Source organism: Cheilinus undulatus, linkage group 10, assembly GCF_018320785.1.
Source record: "Cheilinus undulatus linkage group 10, ASM1832078v1, whole genome shotgun sequence".
In the NCBI taxonomy this organism is placed as follows: domain Eukaryota; kingdom Metazoa; phylum Chordata; class Actinopteri; order Labriformes; family Labridae; genus Cheilinus; species Cheilinus undulatus.
The window spans coordinates 22,552,018-22,563,961 of NC_054874.1; the positions used below are offsets into that span (position 1 = coordinate 22,552,018).

At 43.6% G+C, this 11,944-nt stretch overlaps 1 protein-coding gene across 1 annotated transcript; it reads right to left on the reverse strand.

The window, feature by feature from the left end:
• Positions 1 to 4,690: 4,690 nt before the first annotated feature.
• egr1 (early growth response 1) lies at positions 4,691 to 8,808 on the reverse strand. Its single transcript, XM_041797883.1, has 2 exons — positions 8,102 to 8,808; positions 4,691 to 7,249 (listed from the first exon to the last, which is right to left on the reverse strand). Exons 1-2 carry the CDS (start codon positions 8,310 to 8,312, stop codon positions 5,931 to 5,933), a joined length of 1,530 nt encoding a protein of 509 aa, XP_041653817.1. The 5' UTR covers positions 8,313 to 8,808; the 3' UTR covers positions 4,691 to 5,930.
• Positions 8,809 to 11,944: the final 3,136 nt, after the last annotated feature.

The window sequence follows — 11,944 nt, forward strand, 5'->3', positions numbered from 1 at the left end:
GACATACGAGGGCCTGTTTGCATTTCAGAGCCACCCAGGTGCCTTTTTTTGAAGCTGTAGTGTACTTGATGCTGAGTTGAAGAGGTGTCATATTTGGAGGTACTTAAGCATGCACTGTTTTGTTGTCTGTTCAAAGCCATGTACTTCAAACAAGCATGGCTTATTAAGTAGAGCTAAAGTTGCCAGGACACCTGTAGATTATTGTGGGAGTGATGCGTCAAAAATCTCTTTTGTGTGCCGGGAATAATTTCAAAGATGCTCGTGAGTTGCGCTACACTTACATCTCGTTTGTTTTTGAAAAACACACTGGAAAGTTTAGAAATGTGGAACAAATGTGTGACTTCTTGATTAGCTATGATGTGCCTTTGTTTCCTGATGTGCAGGATGGTTTGAATGTTTATAGGCCGCTACATTTCGGACAGATTTATTCTACTTGTACTTTTGGCTGACATTTGTTTCACATTGTGATATGCCAAGCACGTTTCCTGAACACCGAGTCTTTTAAATGGTGCAATCTACCTGAAATGTAACCACAAGGAGGCTGGAAATCAAGCAGTTTAAATATAACCTACTTATCCCAAAGGCTCAACAGGTGTCGAGAGCAGGAGGCAGAACAGGAGAAAGCACCTGATGACTGTATCATTGTCCCTATTGGTAGCAAGATAAAAAAAACCTGATCCCAGCGAGGCAAAGCTGGCTCTGAACACAAGATCAATGAAGCATATTTAAAAGACATTAGAGAGCAGTCCTCCTGTCACATCTCTGTGATAAAGTACAAGAATTGAGCCTTCGAGCATACAGTACGGTGTCTCTATGAAGAAGAATCTCCAGCGTCTTTCCCTCTGTGATTTATCTCCTCGTGGAAACAGAAGATGGCCAACAGTGTGTGCATGCTAAGCTGCACTCTGGGTCGTCACTCCTGATAGCGGTCACTCCCCAGCGGCCCGGGAGGTGTCAAGGGGTGAGGGCAGAGGAGAGGGGATAGCTGGCGGCCCCGGAGCCCCTCATTCACTCTCTAACTCGCTCACATTAAAGAGGTCTCTAATCACTGCGGGGACTTGGCCAATGATGTGCTTATCAAACGGCATATTTCAAAAAGGCATCTTAAAAAGCCCGAGGGCGAAGAGGCAATAAGAGCACATTTGTATGTGGATGAAAGGGAAAAGTGTAGACAGACCTTGCATCAGAATACAGAGGGGGGAGATCATTAGCATCTCCTGCAAAATATGTACGAGAGGGAGAGCGAGGTAGAGACAGAGACGGAGAGAGGAGGCAGCGGGACAGGGTTTGGAGGGTGGATAGGGAGGGAGAGAGAATGGTTCTATTCGCCATTCGTCCTTTTTTGTTTTACACAGTTCCCAAAAAGAATAAGAGAACAAATACATTTTTGAACAAAGGCAGGGCTCTTGAAGTGGAAGCCCCAGTTGGGTAGCGTGAGGTGGCTCCGTTGTGGGTTACAACAGAGTGAAGCCACGATGCAACTGTACCCCCCTACTCCTCCCGCGCTCCTCTCACACCTCCCTCAACAGAACAGACCCAACATATGAGCTTTGATATGCCAGGATGAGCCTAGAATCAGAGCAGGGGGAAGTGATGGACGACAATGGTTCCTTGAGGTATTTGGGCTTTGTGTCTTTCTGCCACTTTGGTTATGGACTGAGACATTGCTGGTTGAAAATATCATCTCGGGGCTGAGAGACGTGGTTTGAGCATTGAGTAAAACCGTTTCTTAAATGTAGGGAAAAGTTATGCAAAAGCGGAATTTTTCTTGATCTGCAGCCATGGGCCAAAATATTGCAGCAAACAATAACAGGAAGCGGTGATTTCAGGATGTCTTTGCTGCTCAACAAGGCCTAAGATTGACTCAAAGAAAGCATCCAACTTATTATGGGTAAGTGTTGTAGACAGAAACACCCCAGCCTGTAATCTGGTGTCACACTTTAAAATGAGATTAATCCAAAGATCTGCATCATCTTCAGCAGAGAGCGGCCTGCTTCTGCATGGACGGCACTCAAGCCTGTCTTAACTGTGGCCAGTGAAACTCCTTCATTCATGTCCTGTAGAAATATAAGTATACTAGTACCATTTATATTGGTCAATGAAATGACATGCATCTCAAACCCTAATATATTAGGTGGCGCACCTGTTTGAGTAAATGAACAGATTACTGAAACTACTAAAAATGGGATTTTAATTGTGAGAACTTAGAATACTTGGGCATTATTTTATGACTGAAATTGAATTTTTTAAAAAGTTATCAATATCAATCATTATAAAGTTGGTGAAGTTATTGAAAACGTTCTTTTATGTCAGGATGTATTTCAGCGTTTGGATACTATTTTAAACTAACAGGACTGACAGATTCAACCTACCAACAGCTTCTACTCTCCTTCAGACTGCTCTGCACAAAAACACACACAAACACTCCAGCTCTCTCACCTCATCTTTGCTTTAAGGCTATTTTGACAGACAGATTTCACACAAAGTAGAGAAATACCAGGATAGTCCAACACTATCATTTCAGTCTTGTCTTCAAATAAAAAGCAGTCATCTTTTTCACCTAAATCAAAGATCTATTTTTAGTTTGACATATTCTGCTCTTCCTTATGGGAAAAAGGTAGACGATCATTTTTATCGTACTCCGGTTGACAAAATCTTCACAAAATTTCATAACAAACAAGGAAAGTTTGCTTTCCCAATTGTTTGATATTGTATCACGTAACAATAAATTCGAACCTCATTTATAATGCTTTTTTAGGATTTGTTAGGTAAATATGTCTAATAATAGGTCTAATGAGCCAAATACACTTACATAGACCTGATGTTTATGCTGCATTAAGATAACATTCATCTTTTAAAGTGGACTGTAAAGCTTATCACAATGCAGACTGAAAAAATGCTTCCATATCTGAGCCACATCACTATTATGATAGCTTTTAAACAACAAATACAAAAATGACAGAAATAAAGAAAGGAAAAAGAAAGGGATGAAAGATGGCAGATAGGGACACAGTTATGTTTGCCAGGCTCATACACATATTGTTCAAAATATTAATGCATTGTTCATCGCTGTTCATTTTTTTCCTTGTGTTGTTGTGGTGCTTCTCCATAGAATGAAAATAAAGCAGAGCATTGTATCATGTAAACTGAGATAAATGCTAAGCTAAGACAGCTAACAGTGCCAACTGCTGCATCAACTTAACTGTTGATGTCACATTATGTTTTTTATTATTACACAATGCTCATAGTCACTGTAATGTAATCAAACAGTTAGATCAATCACCATGCTGATGGTGTCTGATTCACTGAAGTATCCTCTTTTAAGTGTGCATTTGCTCATTGTTAATTGTAGCTATGGGGGGGGCTGGCTGTTTTTACTTTCTGCATTTAGTTATTTATATAGACACGAAGACTCATACACAAGCACACAAACAAACTGTGTCAGCATATTGGAGCCTGGTGTCCAGGTAGATCGTTTTTATGGCGACACAGAGTTTTCAACAAGGACACGCAGAGCGGAACAACGGCTGCTAACACGGCAAATTTCACACGATTACACATCACATGCAGACACACAGCGGGAAGTAACTGCATTAGTCAGTCTATATACAGTGGCTGTGTCTAATGCCTGCATACATGTGCGCACAAACAAGCACACAACTCATCAGGCCTAATTTAGAAAGTCAATTTGGGATCAGGAGACCAATTATCTTAATTATTTTCCTTTTCCCTCCATCACTCTCCTCTTCTTGTTTTCCCTCTTTCTATTTTAGCTACGTTTGCATTTATGAGTATTTTGGTTTGTGCATTTCACAACACAAAATTACTCCAAAGCTGCAAGAGGAAAACTTTAGATGTCTCGTTTCTACATTGGCTTAAAGACTCTATTTTCTTACTCAAACATGGAGCAAGAATTCCTCGCCCAGGGACCAGTGGCAGATGAATAATGACCGTGCGACGAGGCTGTTATTATATTCTGCTCGGAAAAACCAAAAAGAAACGGCGGTTAAACCTTCAGGGCCAGCTCTGCTCAGCTGTGCCCGTGCAACAATTCAGCCTAACCTACACAGATATTGCCCAATTGTGTGTTACAGCTCTTTCCCTATGAGGTGACAGCTCCTTGCCGACCACATTTGCGGAAAAGAAGGTAATTATCGCGTGATGGATTTCACCTGCACCCCAGGAAAATAACCCTGCGCATGTCTAAACACAGCTTTAAAATACCTCTCTCCAAAAGATCATTCCTATAACAGCTCACAGAAGAGGGAGATTGCAAGTTTGCTGGGAGAGTGTGCACTAATCAGTAAGGGCCAGTGTGTATCATAAAATCTAAAATGAAATGGAAATTAAGATTAGCTTAATATCTTCAAGAGCGTGCTGGATCTAGATAAGAATTCCTCATCTTCAGTGTTTATAGGCATGGGAGTCATGTGTCTGTGTTATCTTAACACAAGATTCAATTGGAGTGCTGTGATTCAAACGGAGGCTTTCCATATGAAAGGGGGACTCTCTGTGATGTGAAGTTGGTATAAATCAAGTAATAATCTGCATTCAATTAGCATATACCATGATGAGATTTATAATGTATGTCCATGAGGGCATATATGAGGATGGGTGTAATGAATTGCAGACATCTCAACAATAAAAAATATGAAAACAAATGTACATATAGATTCATATTTTTATTTATATTTCATTTCTGGGAGGATATCTTGTACACCAAATATCCCATTGGCAGTTAAGCGCATTCAATGTGTTTAGAAGCCAGAAACAGTCACTTTTTTAACAAACACAAATACAAAATAAAGATAACCACAAAATAATGAACTGCATGTATATAACATACAAAAGAATCCCATGCCTACTCAGTAGGTAACTTCAACATTCCAGCTCTTGAAGATGTGGATATTTACACTTCAGTTTTACAAAAATATACTTTAAAATTTTTATCCTTTTTTGTTTTTTTGCTTACATTCGAATGAAATGAAGCGGTGCCCTCACAGCTCGTCCCCTTTTTTTTCCCTCTCTCTCTCTGAGTATGACTTACATTCTGTAACAAAAATATTCCCTCAACCCTTAAGGCGAGATGCAGTGCATCCTCTCTCGTTCTCGCGCGCAGCCCGAGTCACAACACCAGCAAGGCTTCACAAAAAGGCACCATATAACGGGAGTGTTTGTCTGGTTTAGTTTTTTTTTTTCTTCTCTCTATTATTCCATACAACCGAGCGATATGTCACATGTGAGAAAGAGATAGTACCAGTGGATGATATTTACAAACAGAAAATAACATCACTCTTACTCATGCTTGAATACTTAAGTGCTTTTTTTTTCAAACAATGTTCAAAACATATCACAGCATCATCACTACATAATAGAGAAAGTATGTAGAAAATATGGCCCTGCTCACTTCAAATAATACAATGCAAATATGCAAATCATTTTTCACATCAATGGTACCAAAGAATGATAAAAACGAAACATGGCACATGTACAATATACATATATGGTAGCTTATGTATATCATTCAATGTCTTTTGCACTGTGAGTGCCTGCGAGGGTGGACGTGCTTTAGCACCAGACTGCTGCCAACATGTTAGTCTCTTTGTCTTTGTGTACCTAATAGCAGAGACCTATCGGTGCCCGTTTTCTCCTCTCTATTTGTTGAGTTCCTTATGCATTTGGAGTGCTGCATCTGTTTTACAGAGACAAAAAAAATCCCTTTTTATCTTCTGTTGTCTATGCCCAGTCCTTGACATGTGTCTCTTTCTCACTTTCAGGTAAATCTGGAGATTCACCTAATACTGCACGGGGAGCAGACAGAAAAGTGCTTTTTAGAGGGGAAAACAAAGTCTTTTGATGCTGATTTCTTTCCCCTCAAAGAACCTTTAAGAAGGAGAGAGTGAGGAAAGTTTTTTTTTCTCTGCTCTTTCTTAGCAGATCTCGATTGTCCTTGGGGAGAGGGTGGTCTGCATGTCTGATAGCGGGGTGGGGATAGGGGAGCTGTAGATGTTGGAGGCGACTGAGGTGGGGAAAGAGGAGGCCACTTGGGACTGAAAGGTGCTGGACATGGACACTGACGGGTAGGTGGTGGCCACAGAGGGAGACGGATAAGAAGTGTGGACTGGAGAGGAGTAGCAGGAGGTGACGGGAGAAGGGTAAGAGGACACAGGAGAGGGGTAGGAGGTGATGGGTGAGGGGTAGCTGGAGGCCGGTGAGGCCGCTGATACAGGTGCTGCCGTTACCGCCACTGCTCCCGCCTTTTCTGCTTTCTTGTCCTTCTGCCGAAGGTGGATCTTTGTGTGCCTCTTCCTCTCGTCACTGCGAGCAAACTTACGGCCGCAGATCTCACAGGCGAATGGCTTCTCACCTGTGTGAGTGCGGATGTGCGTTGTCAGGTGGTCGCTGCGGCTGAAGTTGCGCATGCAGATGCGGCACTGGAAGGGTTTCTGGCCTGTGTGGATGCGGATGTGACGAGTCAGCTCATCAGACCGTGAGAAACGGCGGTCGCAGGTCTCCACTGGGCAGGCATAGGGCCTCTCGTGAGGAGGGGTCTTGCTGGGCCGAGTGGGGTACTTGCGCATACGGCTTGGTTTGATCAGCTGAGACTGGTATACGCTCTTAATGTCCTGGGAACCAGTCTGAGTGGCGAAGGCCTTGATGGTGGACAGAGGAGTGAGGGAGGGCTGGCTGGACTGACTCTGGAAGGGTTTCTGGTCAGGGGGCACCAGGCTGATCTCGCTCTGCTGCTGAGGAAATAGATAGTCTGGGATCATGGGCACAGGGAAGCTGGTGCTGCACGTCTTGCCGTTGGGATAGGCAGGCGGGGGGTACTGCACAGCTCCAGCTGAGCCCGGAAAAGCCTGGCCCTGATCCGGAAAGATGTCAGAGTTTGGGCTTGAGTAGGTGGGGGCTGCTGAGTAGATGGGGTTGGGCTCACTGTGGTGGATGGATGAACTGAGGCTGGAGCTTTGAGAGGAGGAGGAGGTAGAGGTGGAGGAGGACGGTACAGAGGAAGAGGAGGACGAGGTGGTCTGCGTGGCTGCTGAGGAAGAACTGGAACTTGGAGCGATGTTCCCCATCAGACCCGTGAACAGGCCAAGGATGGGCTCCGCCCAGAGACTGTTACTGCAGGTGGTGGCGGGCTCCAGGGTGAAGCGGCCTGTGTAGGAGATGGGGGGCAGCCTTTGGGTGGAGTAGGTCTGCTCTGTGACCGGCTTCTCACAGTTGAAGGGGATGTCAGGTAACGTATCTGCAGAGGGCACAGAAAGGGAGAGAGAGACATTAATCAATCTGTCGATATCCAGAGGAGGAAGAGGGGAATCCTGCCAGCTCAGTGGACACTGTGTCACCCCTCTCTACTGTGACGGATCCATCAGGTGCCCACGCAGAGAAGCCTCCATCCTACACACCCTGGCTACACTGTTCACCCCTTAAACTCTAAAGCATCTCCTCCACACCTCAACAGGAGCTGCTGTGCAAGCTTTCTGTACTCGCATTCTCCTGTGCTCACACTCGCTCGATCTTTCGTACATTCTTTCTGTCTTCCTGTCTTGCACAGTCACACACACACACAAACACTCACACATGCACATTCTTGAAGCCTATCACAGAGCTTGAGGCAATTGATTACCAAAACTGCAGTTCAGCTGGTTTTAGGATACTATTTGAATTGAGCTGTAGGAGCGTCTAGAGGCATGTGGTGACGGAGCAGTGTTTGAGTCCTCTGAGAGCCGGCAGGAATTAGAGCTATCAAAAAATTAGAATTAAGTCTGATTTTTAACTCCCTTTTTATCTATTTATATTTTTTATATTTAGTAACCACTTAGCTTAAATTAAAATTTCTCCTGGTCTGTAAATTAATTTATTTTCTCATCACAATATGAAGAATGTAAACTAATAAAGACTAAAACATCAGTAGTTGTTTGGCAATTTATCAATGTGAATAAAATATTACAGCAAAACATAAATAATAGTAATAAGCTGTGAGGTGTTTTATTTCTTAAAACTCTTTTCTTAGTTGACTAAGGCTCTGCAGATATCATACCAGGTTTAGTTTATTTTTCTATGCAGCAAAGAGAACCAGAGGGAAATGAGCTCTTACCTCCAGCGAGGTGGTCGTACTGGTCTCCTGGCTCCCCGGAGCCAAAGCCTGCACCTTCGGGTGCGGAGGCGGTCAGGAAGGGGGTCCCTGCAGAGCTGAGCATCATCACCTCCTCCAGCTTGGGGTAGTTATCCATGGGAGAGTGAGGGAAGCTCAGGGGCTCTGAGATCTGCAGGGCTGGGAGGATCATCTCGGTCTTGGCTGCAGCCATCCTCTGCTGGTGCTTGAGCTGCAGGGCTGAGGCTGCGCTGGAGGCTGCTGAGGAGGACAGAGAGGCTGGCTGCACGCTGGAGAAGCGCTGCTTCACAGGTGGAGGAAATCACTTAGCTCAGCTCAGGGAGCGCTGCTGCACACTTCTGCTGATGCCGAGGAAGATGCTCCGTCTCTCCTGTTCTCCAGCTGTCCTCTTGTGTTTCTCTCAGAGATGAGTAAAGATCCACTTGTCTTTTCAGAAAAAATCAAAAGTGACATTTATACTCGTTCCCTAAGATTAATCAAAATTGATCAACAGATCAATGTTGATTTTTTAAAATCTTTGTATTAAATAACTTATCCAATCAGGTTTTGACCTTCTTGGATGACTGTTGTTTTGAAATGACTGTTGTTTGTTGTGATATTTCTCGGTTAGGGACTTCTATGTGTTTGTCTATCTATCTCTGCTCTAACAGTTGCTCTTGTGGGCTCTCAGGGCTCTCTCTGTGCTGAGAGGTTTCCCCGCTCCTTTTATACCCTCTTGCCGTGACGTAGATGTCCATATTTGGAGCGGAGGAAGCCCATATTTAGTCACTGCAGTGGAGGACACATGACACTGGCCTGGGGGGAAAGCAGAGAGCAGAGACTTTATATTAAGCTCTCGCAGTAAATTGCGAAGACATCGGCGCTCTTCCTCCGTCCTGAATCGATGTGTCTTCATAGCAGAGCAGCTCCCTCAGACAGCAGCATAATTCTTGCTCTCTCCCGGTCGCCCCGTAGATTTGATTTGGATTTCCCATCTGTGCAGCAGGCAGCGCTGCTGCCGGAAAGCCCTGCTCCGCCGTGCCTTATAAGGTCGTGACTACATAAGGACCTATTCCGGTGGGTTTCCATTTCCCTGTCCTTATTTGGAACTTCCTGAGGCAGCGCTGATCGCTGCTTGGCACTGAATGAGAGGCTGGAGTGCAAATCATGTCCTGCGCTCACAATAACTAATGTCAGCAGCAGAATCCTGCTTCCCTGCTATAAAACACAGCTTCAGCTCAACTCTTAGACTTTGTGTGGAGCAATATGTGCAACAGAAACACTTCAGCTTCTTCTTTTCGTTCATGTTAGAGCATTAGAGAGTGTGTTTGCGCGCCAAATAAGGAAGAAAGTACGTAAAACACACATCAACTCGCCCTATTGATTATCTACACCTTGTTGACAGTTTTAGTGCAAGCTAACAATAAATAGTTAGCTTTGCTAACATTAAAGAACGTGCTTTCATTCCGTGTTATGATCATTAAATCACTCTAATAATGTAACGGCTTAATACAGGAGTATAAATTTGGAATATATAATAAGATTAAACCGTTAATATCTGTAAGTTCTTGATTAAAACAAAGGCTGCTGTCCTCCTGAGGCTCTAAACTTATACTGCAAACTCTGCTGGCTGTTAGCAAACTTGCTCTAAATGAACTTTGCCTCTCTGCGGCTCTGTCATTGATTAATGAGAGCAGATAGGCGCGGATGCTGACGAGGTGCGGGCCGATCCGTCTAATTGAGGGGTGTCCCCGGCTCGATATTCGGGGAATCTCTCTGCCACTCAGCGGCCTAATGGGCCGCATTAACAACGCTTCTCGCAGCTGCCAGGACGCCTGCGGGATGCCGATGCCCCCCCCACCTCCCTCCTCCGGCTGCTCCAGCCTCAGCCGGCGCGCCAGCACTGCTCGCTGGATGCTGACGGGAAATCAATGTGTTTCCCTTGCTGCTGACTGGATCTATATGCGAGCAACCTCATTGGGAAACATCGTGGGCAGGACACTGAGGTGGCCTGAGAGGAGAGAGGAAAGAGAGAGAAAAAGGGGATGGTGCTGCAGGTGAGACTTCAAATATCATTTAATGAAATCTGAAAATACTGTTTCATAACTCTTTATTTACAGGAGCAAGGGACACAAGATACTACTACTGCAAGATAGAAACACTTCAGATGGATAGATAGTCACAGTAGGTTTTTGGTCTATAATCTCTCCCAGGCGTTTCCCATTCAGCCTCTGGCAAACCTCTCTGTTTACCCCCATCAGACTGATAGCAAAATTCTGTCATTTATTATAGATGATCTGGTGCACAGTCTCCTTCACAAAATCCAAATAAGCCTGAAGTAGAAGGCACAGCTGGAGAATGTGTAATGCTGTTTATTCATACAGCCAGATATGTATAAATGATCAGCTCTAATCACTCTTGAAGGTACGAGGCTTAGGAGCTCCCACTGCTGCACATGTTCACTTCTTAGGCTTGTATTTTGTTTTCCAGTGACCACTCTACATTGGGCCTTGCTTTAAAGCAGGGGTGTCCAAACTACTGAGGGCCAGACAGAAAAATACATGGATGGGGGGGCCACTTCCATATACTTCACCTCAAGGATAGTAAAGTTAGTTCAGTCAGGAACACTTTCGTCCTACAGTTAACCATTTTGAATGTCTGCTCAAAAGATGCTCCCTGGTTTGGTTGGGCAGCATACTTTGACTTTATAGGGAGCGCAACTCTAGAAACCCCCACATGGATGGATACATTTATGACAATGCGTATTGAATAGGAAAAAATTAGATCAAAAACAATTAATCTATACACAGCGAAAACTACAGGGGTGAATTCTCAGTGTTAAAATTTCAGTGTTGATTTTAACACTCAAAGTGGGATTTTTAACTCCACTCAGAGTAAATGGCCTCCAGGGTTGGAGTTATCTTACAGTATTGATCTATTCAGTGTTGATCTAACTCTGTAGAGAGTCAATTGATCCAAGTTTCACCCTCTACCATTTTAAATCTTGGGGGCAGAATTTTCCCAATGTGCCTTTGTGCAGAGTGTTTAGATGAGTTTTAGATGTATTTAGTTGTGTTACAGTGAGTCTTTTGGTCATGGTTCTGGTGAATTATTATTATTATTATTATTATTATTATTATTATTATTATTATTTTCCTTTGTGCACCATGAGTGTTGTTGTCTACTAAGTTGGTTAGCCTACTTTCTAAGTGTGGAAATATGGGATTTTACATACTGGGAATAGTGCAGACTTTCAACTCAAGGAATATTTTAGCCCTGTGTCTGTCCTATTGCACTATAGCTCTCATAAGATGCCCCCATTTAGTAGATATAAATGTTATTTTAGGTGGCAATCTATATGTATCATAAATGTAAGTTTCTTTGCACTGTGTAAATAATTGCATTAAAATATCTCATATTTAAGCCCAATGTATATATCCTCCTGGCCGTGTGTTGCTTTGAACTCTGAGGGTGTTAAATTTTCAGTTTGAAATTGACATTGTAGTAGCCTGAATCTGAATATGGGGTTGGAACAAGTTTCATACTATAAAAGAGGAGGCTGGGGAGGAGGAGATTAAGCTCTGCCTGCAGCAGCGGGGTGCATCAGCATTAATGCAAGCAGGGTGAGAAGTATGTCATATTTAAATGCACAGCTGTACTGGGAGAAAGAGCTGTGATTGGCTGTGGGAGCTGGGGGGGTGATAATTGGATCAGCTGGCCGTCAGCTGATCACAGCTGGGTGTATGACTACCGTGTCCTGCATAAACTAAGGCTAGGTTTAATTAATTTTAAAAAAATCTTCTTGTCAAAATGTTTGTTTACATAATAGCATGGTAGCACTGCCTT